This window comes from Tursiops truncatus, chromosome 16 (genome assembly GCF_011762595.2).
Source record: "Tursiops truncatus isolate mTurTru1 chromosome 16, mTurTru1.mat.Y, whole genome shotgun sequence".
NCBI classification, from domain to species: Eukaryota; Metazoa; Chordata; class Mammalia; order Artiodactyla; family Delphinidae; genus Tursiops; species Tursiops truncatus.
In genome coordinates, this window is record NC_047049.1 from 43,862,016 (window position 1) to 43,887,171 (window position 25,156).

General features: G+C 42.2%; 1 protein-coding gene across 5 annotated transcripts; it reads right to left on the minus strand.

Moving 5' to 3' along the window:
* Positions 1–4,063: 4,063 nt before the first annotated feature.
* On the minus strand, positions 4,064–8,871 carry ZNF32 (zinc finger protein 32). Of its 5 annotated transcripts, none has more exons than XM_019934453.3 (3): positions 8,748–8,871; positions 6,249–6,388; positions 4,064–5,045 (listed from the first exon to the last, which is right to left on the minus strand). In XM_019934453.3, exons 2-3 carry the CDS (start codon positions 6,316–6,318, stop codon positions 4,252–4,254), a joined length of 864 nt encoding a protein of 287 aa, XP_019790012.1. In that variant the 5' UTR covers positions 6,319–6,388; positions 8,748–8,871; the 3' UTR covers positions 4,064–4,251. The 5 variants fall into 5 exon arrangements, with proteins under 5 accessions (XP_019790012.1, XP_019789873.1, XP_073649432.1 ...); XM_019934314.3 differs by lacking the exon at positions 8,748–8,871 and adding an exon at positions 7,752–8,728; XM_073793331.1 differs by lacking the exon at positions 8,748–8,871 and adding an exon at positions 7,673–8,728 and having other exon boundaries at positions 6,249–6,384.
* Positions 8,872–25,156: the final 16,285 nt, after the last annotated feature.

The following is a 25,156-nucleotide window of genomic DNA, read 5'->3' on the forward strand; positions in this document are numbered from 1 at the left end:
AGGATTAAAGTTTGCTCTTACATGTGTGTTTAGATGGAAGTTTGCTACTTAGGCCATAGCTATGAAGATAAGCTAATATGCCTCTTTCACAGAAAGACTGGCTACCTTGGTCTATTGCCTTTTGTGCTCTGGGGGTGGTAGCTGCTTAAGAACTCTTTCTCCTTTGGTTGGAGACCCGTGGGACCCTGAAGTGCAAGCCCCATTTGTCACCAGAACCAGGCAAACCATGGGCCTCAGCTGGAAGAATTAGTGTTCCAGAGGAGGGTATACGTTCCTTTTCAGGAGTTACCGGTGAGCTGGAGCATGGCAGAGGGAGAGCACGAAGATGGCACCTGCCAGCTTCCATCCCTGAGAGCACCCCAGTAGGCTCCTATATGTGTATTAAGTTAGATGCCTGCTCCTTAGGCTGACACTTTAACATAAGCAAATATGCCTCTTTCACATAAAATCTGGGCACCTCTCAGTTGGCTGCTTCTGTGCTGGACCCTGGTGTGAATCTGTCTGAGCATGTGAGCCATTTAAGAGCCATTTCTCATTTTTTTTTTAAATTTCTAATTTCTTTATAGCCTCGTGGGTCTCATGAATGCAAGCCCTGTTGGTTTCAAAGCTAGACGTTTTAGGGGGTATGTCTCTCAGGTGCAGGTCTTAAATGTTGGGGTGCCTGATGTGGGGTTCAAGCCCTTCACTCCTCAGGGAGAAGCTCCGGGTTTTGAGTTCACTCCCAATTGCGGGTTGCCTTGCTGTCAGTGGGTTTATGGTGGGATTGTGTCTCAGCCTCTTCTACCTGCTTCAGTATGGTTTTTTTTGTTTTTGTTTTTGTTTCATTTGCCCAGTGTGTAGGAGTTGCTCAGCTAGTTTTTAGGTTGCCCCCCACCCCCCGAGGAAATTGTTCTGTATGTAGATGTAGATTCTGTGTGTCCATGGGAGGAAGTGAGTTCAGAATCTTCCTACTTTGCCATCTGGAACCAGAACTCTCTTGTTATTATATTAATATAAGCAACCAACAGTCTTAAAGAAATTTAATAATATACATATAGAAAATAGGAATTATATTTTTAAAGATACTTTATATTTTCTGATCTATTTGCTCTTTATTTACAGATTCTTTTCTGCAGAACCAGGATTCTAAGATACACACACACATGCACACACACACACACACACACATTTCTCATAGTCCAGGACTGATGGAGACCCACATCTACTTTATTTTGTAACTTGGATTTGCATGTGGCTTAACTAATCTATACTTTGCCTCCTATTTTGTCAAAGGGAATGTTTATTTTTATACCTTAAGCTTTCTTGTGAACCATAAATCCTAATTTCCTGTTTTTATTCAGAGTTTATATCAAGTTGCTCCCCAGATTTTTCATTTTTTTGAAAATAGCTTATCCTTAAAATGTATATATATTTTAACTAATACTGTTGTATAGCAAGCAGCCTGAAAATTTAGTAGTATAAAGTCATAACCTTTAACTTTTCTCATGATTTTGTGTGTTAGGAATTTGGGAAGGCAGTTCTAACTTGTGGGTTTCTCATAGTTTTCATCAGATGTCATCTGGGGCTATAGTTATCTGAAGGTTCTACTGGGCTATGCATCTACAATGGTTCACTCATATGGCTGAGAGTTGATGCTATCTGTTGGGAGCTCAGGTGAAGCTGTCAACTGGAGCACTTATATGCTGTTTGTCCAGCAGAGTGGCCTTGAGATAGTTGGATTTTTTACTTGGCAGCTGGTTTTCTCCAGGGCAAGTGTTCTGAGAATCATGCAGAAACTTTTCAGACTTTTAAAGTGTTTTTTAGACCTATTCTTGGAAGTCATGTAGCATCACTTCTACCATGTTTCATTGTTTGAAGCAGACACAAGCCTACCCAGATTCAAGGGGAAGTGACATAGAACACATGATGAGTGTCGGAAGAACTTGTGGGCAATATTTTAAAACTACCTCATTGTTCTTTAAACTTTGCATATACTATACTTTATATATAAAATGTACTTTACATATAACAAGCATAGATTTTAAGTGTTGAGTTCAATCAGTTTTGACAGTTGTATAGACCCATGCATCTACCACCTGAAGAAAGGAAGAGAACATTTTTTTCTCTCTGTAAAGTTTCCGTGTGCTTCTTTCAAGTCAGTTCCCTCCCCTCTCTTCCATAGAGGCAAGCACTGTTAGATGTCATTTACCGCAGATTAGTTTTTCCTGTTCTGTGAAGTTATATAAATGGAATTATGTACTATACTTGTGTGTGTGTGTGTGTGTGTTTGGGTTCTTTCACTCAACACAAATCTTTGAAATTCATCCAGGTTATTATTATTATTTTTTTTTTGTGGTACGTGGGCCTCTCACTGTTGTGGCCTCTCCCGTTACGGAGCACAGGCTCTGGACGCGCAGGCTCAGCAGCCATGGCTCACAGGCCCAGCCGCTCTGCGGCGTGTGGGATCTTCCCGGACCGGGGCACGAACCCGTGTCCTCTGCATTGGCAGGCGAACTCTCAACCACTGCGCCACCAGGGAAGCCCCATCCAGGTTATTGCATGTATCAGTTGTTATTTTTTATTGCTGAGTTGTATTTTATTATATGACTCTACCACAGTTTATTACCTTGCCTGTTATTGGACATTTGGGTTATTTCCAGTTTATGACTATTATAAATGAGGGTGATATGAACATTCTGGTATGTATCTTCAAATATTAACAGGGTAGGGCTTCCCTGGTGGTGCAGTGGTTAAGAATCCACCTGCCAATGCAGGGGACATGGGTTCAATCCCTGGTCCGGGAAGATCCCACATGCTGTGGAGCAACTAAGCCCGTGTGCCACAACTACTGAGCCTGCGCTCTAGAGCCCACAAACCACAACTACTGAGCTCACATGCCTAGAGCCCTTGCTCTGCAACAAGAGAAGCCACCACAATGAGAAGTCCACATATCGCAACGAGTACCCCCGCTTGCTGCAACTAGAGGAAGCCCGTGTGCAGCACTGAAGACCCAACTCAGCCAAAAATAAAGAACTAATAAATAAATTTATAAAAAAATTATCAGGGTATCTTTAGGAGTATTATTGTATTATTATTCAAACTCATAGTGTTTCTATGCCTAAAGATCTTCGATAAAATTTACCTCTCTCTCAAGATTTTCTGTTAAGCTTCTTGGATTAAGGAGCCTACAGCCTATAGGATCTACTAGAGGGAGCCTATAGTCTATAGGAACCTACAGCTTATAGGGTAAAGAAAGAATGGAATGGTATCTTATCAAGAAAACCACTCCATCTACATCATTCATCATTTTAATTACATAAAAGCTCAGAATGAAAATTTAGAGATGGCTGAAGTTAAAAAAATTGGAAATTCCCCCTCAAAACCAACTTCTCGTCTCCACTATTCCTCAAATCTCATCCACTAGAGGTAAAAAACTATTACTTTCCAAATTTCTTCTGTGTGTGCATGCATGTATCTGTGTAGGAGGAAGAGGATTGTGTTGTTGGAGGACTGGAACTTCATTATTGACTACAAATTTGAGCTCAGTAATGAGGACACTTATGCCCTTACTAGGTGACTCTAACTCTTGAGATATTGCTGCTGTTGCCAAAAGGGAGTGAGAGTCATTGTGTCAACTGTTGTAGATAGTTGTCTGCTCTTTGGCTATAGGCAAGTTATCTCTATCCCAGTTAGGAGTGGAAGACTGAAGTAAACCACAGTGCAGGCTCGGAAGGGATCCCATTTTTGTAAGGAAAGGCTAGGGCCTCTGCTATGAACATGGGTGATTTGTTAGAATATGCTGTTGAGACTACCATTCAGATAATATTCAATATGAGGATTATTAGATTTGCCTCATGAATTCTGCCCAGTGGTCTTGAATGCAAAACAAGATTAATTTGAATATGTAGAGAAGAAAATAATCTTGGGATTGGTAAGAGGCTGACTTTTTAAAACAGGCTGATGGTGTCAATTGTAAATTTAAAATCTGTATATGCTACATAAATCTCCAATTGTGTACTAGATTAATGGTGGTACCTTGGGAAATTAGGTCAAAATAAGTGGACAAATTATGAATCATACATGATAACGATAATAAACAAGACATTTATTTTTGATATTCATTTGGGGGAAGGGAGAAAAGTCAGTTTGCTCTACCCAATGATGGTCTTTCTGAAGGAGTCTCCATTCATTCTGTAAAATTGAATAGGTTGTTTAACCTCAGGGGATTTTATGCTGTTAATTCATAAAGAGAACTTCCTTTGATGAGAGTGGTTATAGGGTGAGCCTTTGTGAGCAGCTTCGCTGGTGCACAGCCAGACTCCCTCTCTGAGTGAAGCTTTTCCCACACTGGCCACACAGATAGGGTGTCTCTCCTGTGTGGATTTTGCCATGCAGGATACAATTCCCTCTGGTGTGGAAACTCTTCCTGCATTGTGCGCAGGCATAGGGTTTCAGGCCTGTGTGGACTCTGATATGAACAATTAAGCTTCCTTTCTGACTGAAGGCTTTTCCACACTGATCACATCTATAGGGCTTCTCACCACTATGAACTCTTCTGTGAACAGCGAGGTTACTTTGATTCCTGAAGCTTCTCTGACAAATAGCACACTCATAGGGTTTCTGTCCAGTGTGGAGTCTTTCGTGAACGGCCAGACTACCTCGTTGACTAAAGCTTTTCCCACACTCCTTGCACTGATAAGGCTTCTCTCCTGTGTGTATTCGTTGATGTGTAACAAGATTGCCTTTGGCCCTAAAGCTTTTTCCACAGTGGGTACACTCAAAGGGCTTCTGACCAGTGTGGATTCTCTCATGTAACGTTAGACTACCCTTTTGCCTGAAGGATTTTCCACATTCCTGGCACTCATAGACTCTCTGTCTCACTCCAGGTGAATCTTCCTGTAGTGTCTTAGAATCTGGGGATTTTTGTTCCAGCTTCTCTCTTCTGAAAGAATTCTGGAAATCCCAGCTTGAGGATCCTGTGGCCTCAGAGTGATCATATTTGTGGTGGGCTTCTGTCATCACATCTGGTAAAATGAGAGGGAAGTCATGTAAGAGGCACCAATATGCTGAGTGAGAAGAACAGGGAAAAAAGAAACAATGCTTTGAGTGCTTATAATGTGCCAGATATTATACTATAAACTTTGCATAGATAATTTAATCCTGAAAACAATCTATTGCTACAGTTAAGAAAGTGAAAGTATAGGGAGGTTGTCAAAGATTGTGCAGCTAGGTAGGCATAGACTTGGGATTCAGGCATGCTCCATAGCAGTGTACTGCCTCTAAATTTAGTTTAATTTAGCCTCCCAAATAGTATTGTGTATAGACATGGTTGTTTCCATTTTAAAGATAAGAAAACAGGCTCAGAAAAATTAAGAAAACTATATACGATCAAATTAGTGCCATACCCAAGTTCTGACACCAAAACAGGTGTGGATCCAGGTTGTGTAGGGCCTAAAGTTTTAAAATTTTGGATGGATTTCACTAAGAAACAGTATAAAAGTAGGGACAAGGCCTTGAAGAGACCAATGTAAGGGAAAGATCCTGAACCTTGTTTCATTAGTTTCATAAGAAATCCACTTCTGCTCTAGTCTGCTCTCCTAACAGTGGAGTAAGCTCCATGATATCAGAATATATGTAGCAGAATCCTTGGTACTTTACATCTATTAATTCTAATCCCTGCACCCTGCAAGACAGAGCTTATTGTCCCATTTTACAAATGAAGAGGCTGGAGCACAAGAAAGTTAAATAACTTGTCTGATAACACAGATCAAGTCAGGGCTATCACAGAATCTGATCCAAGGAATTTTTCCCTTTAAAATCCATGCTATTTCAATCTGCTAAGCTATGGTGGAACTGAAGTCTATTTTGGTTTGGAAGTTATTCTCAACACTTCCTATGCAGATATTGACAGTACTCTCCAGTATTGCCCTGCATATGAGGCTTCTACTGCACTTTAAATATGGGTCCATTCATCACTAATAATAGTTTTCTTGGAGTCATCCTAGGGAGATTTCAACTTGTTATTCAATGATTGTGCTGAGATTTAAAACTGCTCATTCATTCTCTCAGAGACTACCTCCATATCAAGGCTGTTGTGCTCTGTTTCTACTATTTCTAACTCCAGTTTGTAGGCTTTCCCTGTAATCCCTAGAAACGGTGAGCTCCACCAAAGGAACATCTTCTCTGCATCCTCAGCCTGTTAACTAGTGCTGAGAACAGGGACACTGATTATTATGAGTTGAGGGCATCCCAGCAATCAACTGACTCACTGAAAAATGCTACATTCTGGGCATATCTTCCATGACAGTCCAGCAGAGTAGCTGTTGGAAATCCAAACATGTCCACTCCTGCTGTATGACCTTAATCACCACCTCTTCATATGATTCTTCCATGGGCTGTTCTTGAGTACCTGGGGAGGGAAAAACAAACAAACAAAAACAAAACAGAACAATAAAAACAAACAGGAAAGGACAGGAGAATTGATAAGTGAGGAGAATAAAGTCAACAGGAGCTCCAGTTTGGGGTATGAATGAATGGAGGAAATCTTGATTGCCTAATGTAATGTCAGTCACCTACAATGTAACTGCAAAATGAGCCAAAAGGTACCATGACCACTTATAAATGAGTCCAGGAGGAAGCAGGAGGTGGGAAAGCAGAGAAGACATAAAGCAAACAAGTATCTCTTCTTGCCAGTGCCAAGATAATGGTCCATCCTATTTGTACCTTAGCTTAGCCTTAGCATGTGATTGGAATCGTCCACTTCCTTCCCCTGCCTAACAGCCTGCTATTCTATCCTCCAAGCCTCCAAAGGAATTCAGAATATAAAAAAAAATTCAGCCATCATGATTGATTCTATGATTGAAATGGCTCCAGCTCTCCTCTCCAGTCCCCTCTAGGTTATTAGGACAGAACAAGAGATTTCATATTTCCTTTTGGCACTTCTTAGGAGGCTCCAGATGCTTCAAGGTATGAGAATACCAGTTCTGAGGAACTATAAATACTTGCCAATTCTTGGAGAAAAAAAGACCTACTTCAGACTCCAAAACCAAGCCCAAGGCACACCGATTAGGGTAAGTAACTTGCCCCTATTTCCAGAGCCAGTAAGGAGTCAAGGTGAGGCAAAGGCTCAAATCCAAGACTTTTTGGATCCAAAGCCTATGTCCAGACAATTCTCTACTTTCTCGTCACTAAAAAGCTGGTGAGAATTCTTATAAAATGAAATAGAATGGAACAGAGCTTGACCAGACCTTACTATTCTTCCAGATCCTAGGAATCCTCGTGTTCCACATTATCCTTTTGTATTTTGGGGGGGGATATTCTTCTTATTTCAGGACCCTAATTACTGAATACTTACACTTTATTTATGCAGTGGTCCAATGTATAATCTTTGTTTCCCTCTACTATGTCCCATGAAAATGCTGGCCTCCTGATTTAATGAAATAGCAGTGTGATACTACAATTCTTTGTTAACCCAAACACCTGGTCTTCTTGACAACTGCCCTTTCTGCTGCATGTTTTGATGACTGGAGAGGCATTTAAACTCTTTATTTGGAGGACTCAGCTCCAATTTGCAGTACAAGACACAGAGCGATGCCCTATCAGAGTGTCAGGACACTACAACACCGTTCACTTGGAAGTGGAAGGTGTTACTGCTCAACCACACATCCATCAAGAGTCAGTGGAAAGTATATAGGTACCTGCTACCTGAGGTTGGACTCTGTCTCTGGTTAGTCCAGCAAATAGTTTGGTCAGAACGTGTGGGCAGCACTTACAGCTGTGCCTCTCCACATGTTGTGAGATATTCAACAGGAAACAGCTCAGCTGTGTCTCAGGAACCTCCTTGATTAATAAAGGGAAGTTGTCGTATTTTTCTCCCTAGATTCCACAAATCTGAGGAATCAATTTCCTGAAGATTTTGGATAAAGTCACTTTATAGTAGAAAATATTGCTTCTATCAGAAAGGCCATTATATCCTGTGGAAAGAGCTCAGAATTAGGCCATGAGAGACTTGGATTACCCTTCTCTCCCCTTAAATGACACTGGGCAAGTAACCAAACAGCCCTGACCCTATTTCCTCACTTACTAAATAGTCTGATAACACTGTGTTATCAAGTAGCTCTTGGGAGAATAAAAGAACCAAATGTGAAGGGCCTCTGACATGACCTACAGGTTTAAGGCCTAAAGTTGAGAGTCCACAGCAGAGGACTAGGATTGTTGCTTTCTTGAGGGATAGTTTAAGGATTAGGAGATTCTGGGGAGGGGTGATTATTTTCTCTGCACACCTGAATCCACTTTGTCCTTTCCTATTCTCCACCCAACGAAGTTTGTCCTTTCTCCCTTTCACCCACCTCAGAGAGACTGCACTTTCTCCTGTGCGTCTTCTGAAACCCTCCCCGCGGGCCCCGGGGCACACCTGCCTGTGGTCTCCCCCTCCCGCGTCTCGGGGTGCAGGGCCTTGCTCCACACCCGGCCGTGCTGTGCGGCGGAGGGACCCCTGCTTCTACCGACAGGCTCTCCCTTCCCGCCTCAGGTCTGCCCCCACCCCCAAACCCCCGGGCCGGCCCTGCGCGCTGGGCCTCAGCACCCCTTTCTCTAGTCCAGCTGGACCTTTTCCTAAGGGCCGCAGACCTCTCCCCACGCAGCTGGCTGCCCTGGGGAGTCCAAGCTGGCCAGGCCTACTCAAGGCCCCAGGGGGCTCAGGGACCGCGGCCTGCAGGCGGGGCCCAGCCTCGCTCGGGCGTACGGACCCGGCCGGCGGCCTCACTCACCGCAGCGGCGCGCGCCCGCAGACAGACAAAGGCCGACAACAAGCCCTCAGCAGCGCCGGCGCGAGCGGTCCGGACTACAACTCCCAGGAGGCTCCGCGCGAGCCTGAGCGGGGGCGGGCCGCACCTCGGCGGCCCCGGCTTCCCCGAGTACTGTGGGAAACGTAGTTCGGCGATGCGACCGGCCGCTCGGGCTCTGCGGGTCTTGGTGCGCGCTGGGCGCTCAGGTCCCTCCTGTTTGGCCCCGAGCCAGAGATGCCGACTTGTTCGCGGATGTAGAGCGGGGGCCGAGAGCACCAAACGGCCCCTCAGATTAGCCAGGCGTGGGATGGCAGGTTGGTGAAGCCGTCCGCTGAGCCAGGACAGGGGGAACCCAGGGTTCTGAAGCAAAGTGTTGGGAAGAAATGAGTTGATAAAGCCTCGGGTGTTTAGGGGTTTTGCGTTGAGCCGCTGCATGAGCAGAGACTAAATGTGTAATTAGAGTTCTGAGACAAGGAGCAAATATTTGAAGTGAAGTCTGTGGGGAAAGAGGACTTGGAACATCACAGGAAAATTTCGAGAGCCTGGAGAGGAGAGCTATGCCCTACCGATCCCATCAGTAAGAATTTGCACCCTAAATAATGGGTAAGAGATCAGGTTTGGAATTGTCCTGAATTTGCTTGTTGGCTCCATCACAACAGTCTGGAGCCAACAAGCAAATTGACTAGCTACAGGATTCTGGACAGGCTTCTTACCTGGTGGAGAGCCCAGGATAGGCGCAGGTGACAGCTACAGGGGCCAGGTGAAGGCTTCTTGAAAGGGCCAGGGTCCAGGCCAGGCCACCCCGCTATCCTATTGCTTCAGAGCAAAGGCAGGTATGTGAGTGAACCCAGAAAAAAATCGTTCTGTATGTACTCCATGAATTATGGAGAGAAAACAGTATTTTCTAGGGTAATAAATTAGATTTTTTTCTTAACTGACTGTGTGTCTGAAGCATTGAGAAATTGTAAGCCCTGAAAATCGGTGTTCAGGGGGCAAGAGCTGTTTTTCATGGGGCTTCTCTGAAGAGCCACAAGTCAAATCCCTGGCCCTGTTGTATGATACTGGGAGGGGACAAAGGTTGATTTTGAACATCCATGAGTTAAAGGCTGTCTAAATGCCTCAAGCCACCTTCAAATGCATTTTTATAGGATCCTGGCCTCTGAGAGGGAATTGGTCAGGGAAGACTGGCATTAAAGTTCCTGGGGGCTTTAGGCTTTTTGGGCTTCCTTCCTCCCACTTGGAATCACCTTTGTTTTCCTTCATCCTGGAGCTCTCCTCAGTGTACTTCTCTCCAGGCTCCCTGCTCCAGAGCTCCCACTCAGAGACTAGTCTATCCTGTTGAATGAGGAGTTTCACAAGGAATGTTTCCACTTGCTATGTCCTTGTCCTCTACACCAAAGCCACCTGTTAAACAAAACAAAACATTTAATTTCACACAGTGTACAAAGTGTAAGTTATAAGTTGATTCCTAAGTGTCTGTTATTACTATTACTAACAACACATCGGTACTTAAGTTTGTTGAACCTTTATGTCCTGAGCCCATTTTAAATGTCAGGTACTGTGCTGGGTTTTGGGGACACAAATGTCAACAAGATACACTCTCTTCTTCTAGAAAGGGAGCTGACAGTCTAGTTGAGAAGGCAAAATGAACGCTCTTCCTCAAAACCAGGGCCAACAGCTGTCTTACAGAGAAGTCCCTGAGTGTGCAGGGGAAACTGCCCTGAGGGCCCCACTCCATAAAGGCCCCTCAGCACAAATGCAAGGCTCCCTGTGGTACTTCCTTCATTATTTGTTCCAGAGTCGGAAAGAGAAAGGGGTAGGGCATTAAGGGACGGGCACAGTCACTGCTCTTTCTTTCCTTTTACAGCAGCCACAGACAATTTTCATAGCCCAGGTGGCACCAAGCAAGGGCCAGTCCTTGCACCTGATTGGGAGGTGCTGTATGAGTATCTCTGCTCCCTTCTCTCGCAAGGCTGTGTCAGTAAGGCTGAGTGTGTCACCCCAGGGCCCGAAGTCATTTCCCCTGCTGATAAACAACACCATGCGCCTAGAAGTCCTATCAGTTCTGTTGGGGTCAGGATCAGCTGTGGTTGTTAGGACGTTTCAGCTCCCATTGTGAAAGTAGAAGACAAAGTTTTGGTGGGAGAAGGTAACTGTAAAGGGGGAATGTTGTCACCTTTTTCAACAAATCTTAAGCTGTCTCAGGAAAGTGGACACATTGAATAGAAAGTGGAGGAGAAAGCGGTTAGTAATGGAGTTGATGAGACCCAGATGAGACCCACCCACTCCTCCCTTGACAGACACTTAGCAGTCTTTACCCAGATCCTACGTGGGGCCCAGTCCTCAACCACTGCTTGCATCTTAACACACACTCAGCAGGAAGGAGGGGAGCTGGGCAAGGGTGTCAGGAATGTCAATTTGAAAAATTGCCAAAGAACTAATACTTTACTTCACATGCATTTCAGAACATCACAGAAGGATAGATAATTCAATAACTTGTTATGACAAAAGGCAAACCATTTGGCGAAAAAATAAAGGTAAATGTTTATCTAACTCCTATGCCAAGATAGCCTCCAGGTGGATTACATGTGAAAGGTAAAACCCAGATCCATAAAAGACCCAGAAGAACGTATGGTTTAATAATTTTATAATTTTGGCCTAGGAAAGGTTTTCCTAACCATGGTAATAACAAAGGCAGAAACAATAAAGAATAAGATTGCTGGATTTGATTGCATTAAAATCCAATACTTCTGTGTCAAAAACACCTTTAACTGAAGTTAACACATGACAAGCTAGGAAAATATTAATAATTGTCATATTTAAATAGATCATACAAATCAATAAGAGAAAGAAAATATTTCAATGGAAATTTGGCAAAGGATAGCAAATCACACACACAAAAAGTAGAATTAAAGAAAAGTACTTAGACTTACTAATTTTTTAAAAGTGCTAATTGAAACAAAGAAAATTTTTCCCTAGCTAGTGAATGGCAAAATATTGCAATGGGGACAAAATATTGCAATGGGGAAATGGATGTTTTCATCCATGTGTAAATTGAGACAGTCGTTCTGATTAGACATTTGCTAATATGTTTCAAAAAGTCCTAAAAATATACATTTGACTTCCACAGTTTTTTTCCTCAGGAAAAGAAAAAATGAGGTAACTGAATCCTAAATGTGGAATGAAAGCTGCAGAATTCTGCAGTAAATTCTAAAGTGAATTACTGACTTGGAAAGGACTCTTGGTTCCTTTGAAGGGAGGGGCTGCCCCAGAAGCTTGCATGAGATGGCATGATCCTCAAGGGCTTCATTTTCTGCCATAATCTCAACAGAGTCTTTGGATCTAGAGTGGTAGAATGAGGATCTGCCCTCCTGGAAGAGTTTATCAGAATAATTTCCATTATGCCTCAAGTCTGTGTTTACTCCCCCCATGAGAAATGCAAGCCCCTTTAGTCATCTCTTAAGAACTGTGTTTTATGAACCCCCATCCCATCCCACTATTCTGTACATTCACTGAACTAACCAGTCTTCCCATACCTCAAAACCATTGTACTATGTCCAGCATGGAGACCAGTGCTTGGGAGAAAGCTGGCTTTCTTTCAGGCCCCTCCTGCTCAGTGGCCATGCTCGAGTAGCTGGACCTACCAGAAAGAAAGGAGTCTGTGGTTTAGTGCAATCCTCTGGAAAGGTTGTTGATCCCTCGGCTAGAGCCTGCAAGTGTCTCTTGACTTGCCAGCTATTTCTCAGGGCTGGAAGTCATCTTGGCCTCTCCTTGGACAAGCCAGTCCTGTTCTCTGCAGCTATTTCTGTCTCTTTGCACAATTATGTCTTGTGTTTGATCTCACTATTCTTACCTGATTTATAAATTCAGGATACTAGTAATTTGGGCTTAATAATGCCTAGTGTATGCGTCTTAGCTTTTGTAACCTCAAAATTCCCTCAACTATTCAGATATAAATTATTTATCCTTAAGGGATCTATTTATGCAGGCTTCAGCTGTTTTTAAATTCTTGCCATTTATTTCTACCATGTAACTAGCTGTGCCTTTCTTCATTTAGCATCTTGAGGGAGTTGCTTATAAACCAGAAGATGGGAAGGAAAGTTTGGGGGGTGGGGACAAATGCCCTACACTTGGTATATATTTTCTTCTATTTCCAGGACTATGGGCCCGGCCATCATTTCCTGCTGAGCTTCTCATGCCCAGAACTGATTATTCTGTTTGATATCATTTAATGGGGCTGCCTTAAGGTCCCTTTAGGATATATGTAGGGGCTGCTTGGCCCAGAAAGAGGAGGTGCCTTTTGTTGTGTGGGTGAGTGTTGTCCTTTCATAATGACCTTCTGAGGAAATGTCATAGGGGAGCACAGCCCATTTTGTAGCAAGGCCTCGCATTTTGTAAGAAGTCCCAAGCATGAATGTGACTGCAGGTGGGAGCTAGAAGTTGTTCCTGCTCAGGTTATTTGTTGGATGTTACTTACTACCACACCCAAGTTCTGAGCTGTGGTCTTTTGAGCCAGGGTTCTTCATCTGGGCCCCATGGATGGGCTCCATGTGGGTCTGTGAACATGCAAAATGGCAAAAGTGGACTTGGAGGCTTTTTAGGGCAGATAGTACATACTTTTCATTAAAGAGTTGGTCAACCTCCAAAAAGATTAAAATGATTGTTTGAGAGAATCCTTGAATAAGCAGAGATAGATCATTTTAAACCTTTTTCTTCTAACTTTTTATTTTGAAATAATTTTAGACTTACAGAAAAGCTGCAAAAACTAGACAGAGTTTTCACATTCATCTTTCACTAAGCTTTCCCAATACTAACAGCTCACAGAATTATAATATGATAGTCAAAACCAGGAAATTAACACTAGTATAATATGCAGTGGTACAACTTAACAGTAAGTGACTGACCTTATTTAAATTTCATCAGTTTTCCCCCTACTGTTCATTTTCTGTTCCTGAATCCGGTCCAGGATCCCACATTACACATAGATGTTGTGTCTCCTTTAATTCCTCCTATTTGTGACATTTCCTTATTTTAGAGAAAAAAATAAAATCTGTTGGTAATGATAATATTAAAATGCAAGATAAATGTAGGGACGTACAAACTGTCTGCCTCACTGTCTTTTTTCCTTCTTATTCATTTTCCTTTCCAAGCAAAACTTAAAAATTAGCTTTATTTTTATTTGGTATAACTGAAGTAAAAAAAAAAGGAGTAATGATTTTTATTTTAAAGTATGTAAAAAATACAGTTGATGGTTGTAAAAGGCTTTAAAAGTTTCAAAAGTGTTTTGGATTAGTCAGACACATTTTTTGAAATATAAAATACACAATTGTAGTAATCATACAACTGATTTTACTGTGTAGTAAACAATTTACCCTTGCCCAAAAGAGGTCTGACATTTGTCTTTGGTTTCTGGGAGGTGACCTCTCGGCCCTTGGAATATCATGCTTGATAGGGGTATCTTCATCCAGGGCTTTGGGTCATACTGGATAGTCTAAAAATGTGATTTAGGGTGCAGGCTGCCACATTAGGTAGTCTTAGGTTGGGATGTGGACACTCCAGGGAGTAGCAGTGTGATGTAGGGTGGGAGCTTTGGATCATGTGGTATCTACTAGTCGACCTCCAGAGGTGATGGAGACTGGAGACTAAGTCCAGCTACATGCGTGATTAATCATGTCTATGTGATGGAGCCCAGTAAACACTCTGGACACCAAGGCTCTAAGGGAGCTTCCCTGGCTGGCAGTACTCTGTGCATATGATCACACATTAATATTTGGCAAGCATTGCTGACCTGACTCCATGGCGAGAAGACAGCCAGAAGCTCCATGTTTGGTGCTTTCCCCCAACTCTGCCCTGTGAGCTTCTTCCTGTGGCTGATTTTAGTCTCTATCCTTTCCCTGTAAAAAAACCATAACCCTGAGCACAACAGCTTTCAGTGAGTTCTGTGAGTCTTTCTAGCAAGTTATCAAAGCTGAAGGTGGTTTGGGGAGACCCCCAAACTTGAAATTGATGTCAGAAGTGAGGGTGGTTTTGTTGACTATTCCCCCAGCTTTGCAATTGGCCTAATTTGCAATGACTTTAAAAGTTGAATCTGAACCCCACGAGTCTTTGCACTTGAAGATAAAAATCATTCTTCTCAGGGCTTCTCTGGTGGTGCAGTGGTTAAGAATCCTCCTGCTAATGCAGGGGATGCGGGTTCGAGCCCTGGTCCGGGAGGATCCCACATGCTGCAGAGCAGCTGGGCTGGTGCGCCACAACTACTGAGCCTGTGCTCCGGGGCCCGCGAGCCACAACTACTGAGGCCTGTGCGCCTAGAGCCCGTGCTCTGCAATGAGAAGCCTGCACACCGCAATGAGGAGTGGCTCCCGCTCGCCGCAACTAGAGAAGGCCTGCGTGCAGCAACGAAGACCCAATGCAGCCAAAAATTAAAAAAAAAAAAAATTCTTCTGCCAAGACAAGAGATTATTACCAGTAAAGTGTCCTTTTATATTTAGCAGATACATTTCAACTAAAGTTTCCTTCCTTATATTTCAGTGTGCTTCATTTATGAGAATACAACAGAATAGAACTGGTCAGTTTCAGACCTGAAGTTATCTCACTTTTAATGAGGTTTTATAACAAATATTAGAGTTCTTCTAAATACAGTGGAGATTAAACCCAGCATAGAACCACTATCTTGAAAGCCTCTGATCATGACCTGTGGCAGACTTTTATTGGAGGCCACACATGTATCTGTCTAGACTATGGAACTTTAAAAAATGTCTTGTGTGTTTTACCACTATCTAAGTTCCTCAGGACTGAAGAACAGCTTTGTAGACTTGTTTTCTTTTAGAAATTTCCATCTTAGTGCTACGTACATTTATATAATTCCAGTGGAGGGGATGGTGGCACATAGTTTGGCAACAAGAGTATCTTTTCAAATATTCAAATCTAATAGAATTGAGTTGAGCGTGTCTTTTCATTATGGGAACCAGGTACCTCAAAGTGCAGAGTATTTTTCAGGCACTCAAGTTTACCTTGATGGTTATGAAGTTTCTGAAGACAGAAGTCCCAGTGTTTACTTAAAAAGAGAAAAGATAAATTATAGGGTGAATGCTGAACTGATGCTTCACATTTTCAAAGACTGCTGTTTTCAGAGCACTATGAAAATGGACTTTAACTGAGGAGATGGTTTATGTTATGGCATTTTGGAACATATTTGTCATTTTAAAAATTTAAATATATGCAAATATGTCAGTGGGAACATACTAACACATCACTTTTTGTGCTTTTGCCCTTTTTATTTCTGAAATCCTTCCAACTGTTTAAAAGTTCCAAGTTTTAAAAAATACTGTAGTCTTAGCATTTCAAATGTTGGTAAACTTTTATTTATGAGTTTCCCAGTATTTGAGTTTGAACCTGCCAGTTTATTAACTAGAATGCTTTAAAAATAAAATGTGTTGCACTAGGAGTTGAAATGAGTTGTTTTTAACCCATAAAACAAGCTGCTGGGCACTATTTTTCTGTGGTTTTCTGAATAACATTTTTAGAACTGTCCTCAGTGATAAAATTTTAAAATATTTAATTGGAAAATATTTTCCATTTAAAAGTACTTGCTGATAAATTAGTGACACAATATTTTTCTGTAATCTTTCTACAACTAAAGGAGAAGTTGCTATAATTTTGGGACCTTGTTCGTATTCACATGTGGTTCTCATGGCAGAAGCTCCAAAGATGCCTGTGAAGCAGCACTGTGATTCAGTCTCTCTCAAATACATTCACTTGGCAGAGCCCCTGATGCTCTTTGTGGGACTTTATAAAATAAACGTTATTTAGCAGATGCTATTGGTGCCCCTCTCATCTCTCCTGAGTTCACCTTAAGCTTCAGTGGACAATGTTTCCATGTGTGGAGGGCTCTCACCTCAAAAACTTGAGTTCCTTGCCTGAGGACTTTCTTTGGCCACAGGAATTTGCCTGGCCTTCTGAGTGTCTGCAGGCCTCAAGGGGATTAATGCTTTCGGGAGCCACCTCAACCAGTGACGACTAGGAATTCATGGAGAGATAGCTCATCTTGCCCCCTTCTCAGCAGGACAGTTCTGAAGTGTGTTCCATGTTCTCTCAGAGGGCCCCAGTGGGCTTGCACCCCACTTGCCCACAGTGGTAACCGACCCTTTCATGCACACTGGATTGATTTTTTCCTTCTGTCTCTGGTTCATTTTCCTACTGCCTGATTGTGCTTCCCAAATGACTTGCCCTCAAATCTTTGTCTCAGGGTGTACTTTCTGGGGAACCCAACAGAAAACAGCAAAGCAATCTGTCTTATTGGGAGGTAAAAAGCTCTTCAAAACTACTTGAAGGAATGTGGGATTAAAAGAAATCAGTAACCCCCAATAGGAGAGAGGATATATTACTAACAAATCTGATGGACCAAGAGAAATGGATGCAACACCACACACACACACACACACACACACACACACACACACACACACGGAGACAAGACAGTATCATTTTAAATCAGCATTTATGATCACAGATTGAATAGTAAAAGAATAGGAAGGGATGGGAAAGTGGGCTGAGAGAAGCCCCAAATCATTAAAGTCTTAGCACTTCCGTAAAGAGCAAATAAAGTTTGGTGTGTTTATTGCTAGTTTTAGATGTGTTTAAAATGAGGCCAATACTGTTTTAGGATGACAACCATAGCATCAAAACTGGGTTGTCTTCCTGCTTAACCGTAGTAAAAGATGGAAGCAGATGGGAATACATTCACTCATCTAAAGACAAACAGACAAGGAAGAATAAAAAGTTGGGCTTGGATTGCCAGAGTCTACAGTATGTGTCCTCTGAGGGCGAAGAATTCCCTCTCCCCTCCCATGTTCTGTCAAACACTTGCCCTCCTAGCTTTACTCCTAACTATTTACTGGCTCTAACTCCTCCACTCTTCCCTCTCCATCATTCCACAATATGTGAGCTTTTTTTCTTCTTCTGGATTTCCAGGATAGCTTCCTAAATGTTGATTTGTCTAAAAAATACAAGTCATTGTGCATTTTAGGTACCTGATAAATACTAAGTCATAGTGAATACACAGAAGTGCCCAAGAATGGACTTGGGAACAGTTCCAAGTCTGATGCTCTTAGGAATAGATGTGTTTGTGCAGACATTTATGTTTATTACATAAAATTTAATCCTAACAACAATCTGATGTAGCAGGAGGCATTGCCATTCCCTCCACCTTAGAGAGGTGTCTATCTCGTGCCCAGTGTCTCACAACTATTAAGTGGGCAATCTGGGATTCTGCCCAGGTCTGACTCCAAGCACCCTTATTTCTTCCAACTCACTGGGCTGTCTTCATGGGATGTGCATTGACTGCACCTGGAACAAAGTAACCTGGAAAGGCTTTATCAAATATGAACAGAGGCACTGACATTAATAGTAATATTAAAAAGCATTTTTTTGGTCAACAACAAGTGACTATATATATATGCAGCATTTAACAAAAATTACAATCAATATTAAATACACTCTTTTAAAAACTTTATGAATTTTGTTATAGTTGACATAACATTTAGAGTTAAGGAATATTTAACAAACTATGCTCTTTAGAAACTTGAATTTACCATTATCAGTTTATATTAAGTCAAAAGGTAGGTATAGATTACAAAACAATAAAATAGAATTAATTGATAGAGCCTAGAGCCTTTCCAGAATTTGCAATCTTTACAAAGTATTATAATTCATTATGATATGAAGGGAATCAATACATTATAACAAATGAAGGCTTACAGGCAATAACCCCTTTCCCAATTTAGCAAAACTACTAACAATGAATGTTTCTATAGTTATCACAAAATTGTGCCACTTAAAACTTGCTCAATTCTTTCTTAAATAATAATTGGCTAAAGTGGGAAACTAAAGAATATAGCAAAAGAAAATTCACAGAAAGTGTTTTATCATCATAACGAAAAAAAGAAAACATTCAATTTATATTTCTTGGAAAGGGTGACTCAGAGACATATAAGACAAAAATACTATTAATAAAAGGAGAAATAAATTAGAAAACACAAAAGCTGAAAATTATAAACCTCAAGAAACACAACTCACTAAAAAATCTGATCAAGAAAAACAGATCAATATGTACAAGCAATACTATAATTAAGAAAGCATTTGGCAAATAAATAAATAAATTAACAAAAGAAAGAGTGTGGCAAAGATATACTTTATTTTGTAAAATTATAAGCAAATATTATGATGAATTGTAACTCAAGTACTTTTGGAAAATTTAATAGATATTTTGGTGTCTTTGGTTTCACTTATGACCACCAGAGGGCACAGTAACTTTAAAATTTCTTTTTCCTTCCCTTTTCTTTCCTGGGAAGTCCTGGATGAGTTCTGGGCTGTTTATTTTAGCAGCAGCCCTGGAGTGGGGGGGTGGTTGGTGGTGGTGGGGGTGGGCTGGAGGAGGAGCCAGCCTGCTTGAAGCTTAAGTGTTAGTTTCAGAAGGGATCAAAGAGATTCGGGTTTGCCCACCTTGTTTTGGAGGGAACATCAAAATGAAGATCCTAGGGCCCTGGTGGGAAAAGAAAAAGACATGGAATTTATAGCATGAATTGGTAAATTCATATAGTTTCCAGGAAAAAAATAATGGATTTCTGAACAGGCAGAAAATGCTAGCTCAGGTTGCTGTTAAAGTCCACTCCAGGAGCACTGGAGGGACTTTGCCTTTCTTCTTTGTGTTGAAAGTGCTTTGGTAACTCAGAAGGGCAGAATTAACTGGCCCCTAACTTGTCCATGCCCCAAGAGGGCAAGCAATCCTTCCAGAATAGCAGCGCTAAATTAGAGAAGACGTTTGTCAAAGTTCCTTTCCAGCCCAAAGATGTTATTAAATAACTTCCAAGGGCCATCTTTGGCCCCATGGTGGAAAGTGTACAAATATAAAAATCACACACCTGGCACAAACCCATCCTTCTGCGACTTTGGGGAGATCACTTTAAATGACTCAAATAATGACAACGATCTTGCCTATGCCATGGAGCTGCAAAGGTTAATTCTGGTAGTAATGTTTCACTTTTTGAAAACATAAGACTGTCTGTGTGTGTAAGGGTTTCATGTTACCCAGTGGTCCTAGAACTAGTTTCTCTCCCTTAGACCTCCCACAGCGCTGTCAGTATGCAGTTTATGATCCTCGCACCCTTCTATGCTGTGTTAGCAATAGTTATATACACGTCTCCTCTTGACTACGAGAGCAAGATCTTGACCCAGTGCATCTGTGAACCCTCCTTGTTACTGAGCAGTGTCATACATGTAGCAGATTCTCAAAGAATATTTAGTAAGGGAATACATGAATATTTGTTCAGTAATCCCAATGCCTCCCATCTTCATTCTAACCCCCAGAGTAGCCAAAGCATACAGATTGGAAAAAAAGTGGTGAAACTGTCATTAGTCACTGTCATGGTTTTGTATGTAGAAAATCCTATGGAATATAAAAATAAAACCACTAGAAAATACTTGAATTTTGTATGGTCACAGGACACAGTCAATAAATAATTAATTGTATTCATACATAATGGCAATGAAGAATTAGAAAATGAAATAAAAGTACTTTCCGTAATAGTGTCAAAAACATCAAATATCTAGGAAGAAATTTAACAAAATACAAACAAGATCTCTATGCTAAAAGCTGCAAAATATTGCTGAGAAAAATTAAGGCAGACCTAAATAAGTGGAGAGGTATATGATGTTTATGGATTATAAGATTTATTTAAGGTGGCATTTCTCCTGAAATGGATTTATAGACTCATTGGAAGTCCCAGCAAGACATTTTTAGACATACACAGCTGATTCTAAAATTTACAGAGAATGGCAAAGAATCTAGAATAGCTAAAACAATCTTTAAAAAGAGGAACAAAGTTAGAGAACTTACCTAACCTGATTTCAAGAATTATTATAAACTAAGTAATAAGGACAGTGCTTATTGGCACAAGAATAGGCAAACCAGTGGGACAGAATAGAGAGTCAAGAAATAGACTCACACAAACAGTCAACTGGTTTTCTACAAAGGTACCAAACCAACCCAATTGGAAAAGAAGGTCTAACAAGTAGCATTCAAACACTGACTAATCATACTGAAAAAAAAAGAAACTCAACCCCTATCTTACTACATACACAAAAATTAAGATGAATCATAGCCCTAAAAATAAAAACTAGGACCATAAAGCCTCTAGAAGATTACATAGGAGATTATTTTTGTGATTTTGGAGTAGGCAGAGTTTTCTTAGGTAGGACACAAAAACCACTAATCATTAAAAACTAATAAATTAGCCTTCATAAAATATTTCTATTAAAATGGGCAAAGCACTTGAATAGACATTTCTCCGAAGATGGTATACAGATGGCCAATAAGCACGTAAAAGATACGCACATCACTAATCATTAGGGAAATTAAAATCAAAACCACATTGAGATATTAATTCACATCCAATAGGATGGCCGTTATATATATATTTATCTCAAGTGTTTTGGTGAGGATGTGGAGAAACTGGAACCCTTGTGCACTGTTGGTGGGAATGTAAAATGGCACTGCCACTGTGGAAACAGTATGGCAGCTCCTCAAAAAATTAAATATAGCAGTTCCACCTCTGGGTATATACCCAAAAGAATCAAAGCATGGACTTGAACAGACATTTGAATATCAATGTTTATAGCAGCATTATTCACAATTGCCAAAAGGAGAAACAACCCAAATGTCCATCCATGGATGAATGGATAAACAAAATGTTTATATACCTTCAATGGAATATTATTCAGCCTTAAACAGGAAGGAGTTCTAATACATGCTGCAACATAGATAAAAACCTTGAAGACATTATGCTAAGTGAAATAGCCAGTCAGAAGGATAAATATTGTATGATTCCACTTACGTGAGGTACCTGGAGTAGTCAAATTCATAGAGACAGAAATTTGAATGGTGGTTGCCAGTAGCTGCAGGGAGGGGAGATTGGGAAGTTATTGTTCAATGGGTACAGAGTTTCGGTTTGGGATGATGAAACAATTCGGATAGTGCTGATGGTTGCACAACAATGTGAATGTATTTCATGCCACTGAGCTGTATATTTAAAAATGGTTAAAATGGTAAATTTTATATTATGTATATTTTACTGCAATAACAAAAAAGAGTAACAAAAATTTTTTTTCGTTACCACTGTGTACAGATTTGCCATCACAGAAGTTGTGAAGGCAAAGGCAAGCCACAACTTCTGCGATGCACCTAAAGGACATGGCAGAGGCTAATGCTTTTCTTTTCTTTTTTTTTAAAAATAAATTTATTTATTTATTTATTTTTTGGCTGCGTTGGGTCTTTGTTGCTGCACTTGGGCTTTTTCTAGTTGCAGCAAGCAGGGGCTACTCTTTGTTGTGGTGCATGGGCTTCTCATTGCAATGGCTTCTTTTGTTGTAGAGCACGGGCTCTAGGCGTGAGGTCTTCAGTAGTTGTGGCACGCGAGCTCAGTAGTTGTGGCTTGCAGGCTCTAGAGCGCAGGCTCAGTAGTTCTGGCACATAGGCTTAGTTGCTCCGCGGCATGTGGAATCTTCCTGGCAGGAGGATTCTTAACCACTGCGCCACCAGGGAAGTCCCTGCTTTTCTTAAATGGCACACCCCCAGCTTGTTCCAAAGTTCCTCAGAGGTGCCTGCAAATAAACACAGTCATCTAACACTTTCTGGGTGCTTGCTCTGTGTGTGGACCCTCTTCCAAGTGCTATATGAGTGTCGATTTGTGTACCCTCTCCACAGCTTTAGGAGGGAGGTAACCGTTATTACCCTCCTGAGAGAGGGGGTTAGTCAGGGGAGCCATGGTGATGAGCTTATCTATGGCCCCAAAGGCAGGAAGTGGAACCACCAGCCCCCATGGTCCAGGCCCAGGTTCATACCTCTGACCACTGTCCCCTGTACATCCCCTTTCAGGCTCTGCCAGTTCTCAGGCTCTCATTTCAGGTATTTGCTGTCCTCTTCTCACGCACAGCCCTTTCCACAGCAGACAGAATTCAGTCCTGTTTTGAGGAAGTGATCACATTAGGTCTGAGCCCCTAGCACTTCTGTGCCACTGCTGCCAAAGCAGCCCTCATGGGGCCACCTGACACTTCTTGTGGAAGCAGATAGACGGTCAAGCACTCTAGCCTGCTTGTCTCCTTGGGAGACTTGTTCTTTGATATATCCTCTCTTGTTTCCAAATGTTCTTTCTTTTTTAAAGAAAAGATGTTTTGGGTTAAGAACAATACAACTTGTAATATAAGAATATAGAAAAATAAAAAGAGGAAGAATTTGTTACTAATTCTATCAGAAAATCACCGTGAACATTTCTGGGGTTTTTTGGATGCATTTTAAAGGCACAAAGTTGTCATAATAGTAAATAAAAATTGTCCCCGCAGTTAAATGGATATTATTAATTGTAACATAACCATTCCCACACTGTTGGACATATAGGATGTTTCAAATTTGAAATTTAATGTTGTGTGGTGTTCTAAAGGGTTTTTTTTTCCTGATTAGGATAATTTTACACTATTCTCTTTTATTGGGCCGCTTCAGCTGCTGCTCCTCCCCTCTGGAGGTCCTTCAGAGGTACTCCTGACCATTTAGAGATTTTGGAACCCCTTGGTAAGCTGGTCGCAAAGACTTCCTGGGGCTCAGAAGTCACATCAGACCCCCTCCTCTGCCATGGAAGGCTCTTCTGCTCAGATGCCAGTGGATGGTAGAGGGGACAGCCACAGGAGACCCCAGCAGTAGACCACGTGTCGCCACATAGGGACACACGTCACCTCCTTGAGCAGCCTCTTGGCTCGGATTTGGGGCCCACAGTTTGCGGGTTGGTCTGCCCTCTGGGCATCTCATGGTCTGCAGGCCCTGTGGAGGTCCTAGGGGAGCTCGCTGCGCCCAAGTCAGCGTCTGTCACGCAGTGGTTTACAAGAATTAAGAACAATGTGACTTGCAAGGTCGCCTAGCGAGTGTTTTATGAAGACAGATATGTTAGCAGTGGAAGCGCGGACGCCAGGCAGGCTCTGAGCGCTCGCTGACCGCTGCAGGAGGGTCCGCGTCGGACCGAGGCGCGTCGCTGCTGGAAGCTTCCAGCAGGGGGCAGTGCGGGCACGCTCTTTCCTGACTGCACCAGGCTTTACGCTGCAAAATCGTTGAAAAGTTTGGAAGGCTTGCTCTTTGTTTATAATCTGAAGTTTACTAACTTCCACTCCAAACGGGATCATTCCATCCTGAAGGAATCCTTTTAAAATGCAACAGCGTATGTTACAATCAAGTGGAACCGATGGAGCTTGCTTTCTCACCTTGCTTTGGACTTTCATCACACTGGTGTGACAACCCGACCGCAGGTGGGGTCGGGCGGTGGGGAGCGGCAGGGGAGGTGGATTCCACCTGATGCAGACCGTAGGTGGAGACTGAGGGTGTTGGTTAAACAGACTCGCAGATTGAGGGAAATGCCTTTGTAGTGGTTCAGAGCTCCCAGTTAGATTTGGGTAGGAAAGAAATGTAACAATATTTTCCATAATTCCAGTCTAATTTCTTTCCATTTTATGCCTGATAGAGATAAGTCAACCACTTCTTGGTTAATTCTGCTGAGTTAGTGATGGCTCAGCCATTTTAGGTTTAAAACTGGCTGGCTCTCCCTTACCTCACCCTTGGGTTGATTCTAGGTAGGGAGAACAGGGCTGGATACCACTGCATACCTGGTAGCATGGGGCGGCTGGCCCCTTCTAAGGCCTTATTCTTTCCTGGGCCTCTGCTGACCTCTGCCTGTTCCCAGTGTATGTTTCATGTCCTCTGGGGCCTTCTGCAGAAGGACCAGGGAGGGCTCCAGGAGTGGCATCTGTGATCCCTGGGCTCCCTGGGACAGAGATCTGCTGAGATAGTAGCAGAATCTCTAGGCAGGGCCTCACTGGAGACTGTCCAATTGGTTTCCTTTGATGCAGTTTCCCACATTCCAGTTTCAAGACTGAGTAGATCCAACTGGGTTATTTAACTTCCAGGTCCCACTTGGGCTGTTGGGAACTTAGGGATGTCCTGCCATGCCTTTCAGTTGGGAGACAGGTGGGGGTGTTATGGGTCCTCTATTGCTTAGGTGCACCCAGACCCACTACTCCCTGAGACACAGGCCTTTCTAAGAGGCTCGCTGCTGTGTGTTCCAGGCTGTTGCCTGGTCTCAATTCTAGATCAGACTCAGACTTCAAGGTAGAGTCCACTCTTTGTCCATCCCCCAACCCTCATGTACTCAGCCTGAGGTGGGAGGGGGAGGGAGCATGGCCTTGGTGCTGAGCCTAAGCCCCATGCTTCCTCTCCCAACAGTTCCTTCCTCTACCCAGCTTGGAGGGTGCACACACACTCACACACACAGACAGACACACAGAGACACACATAC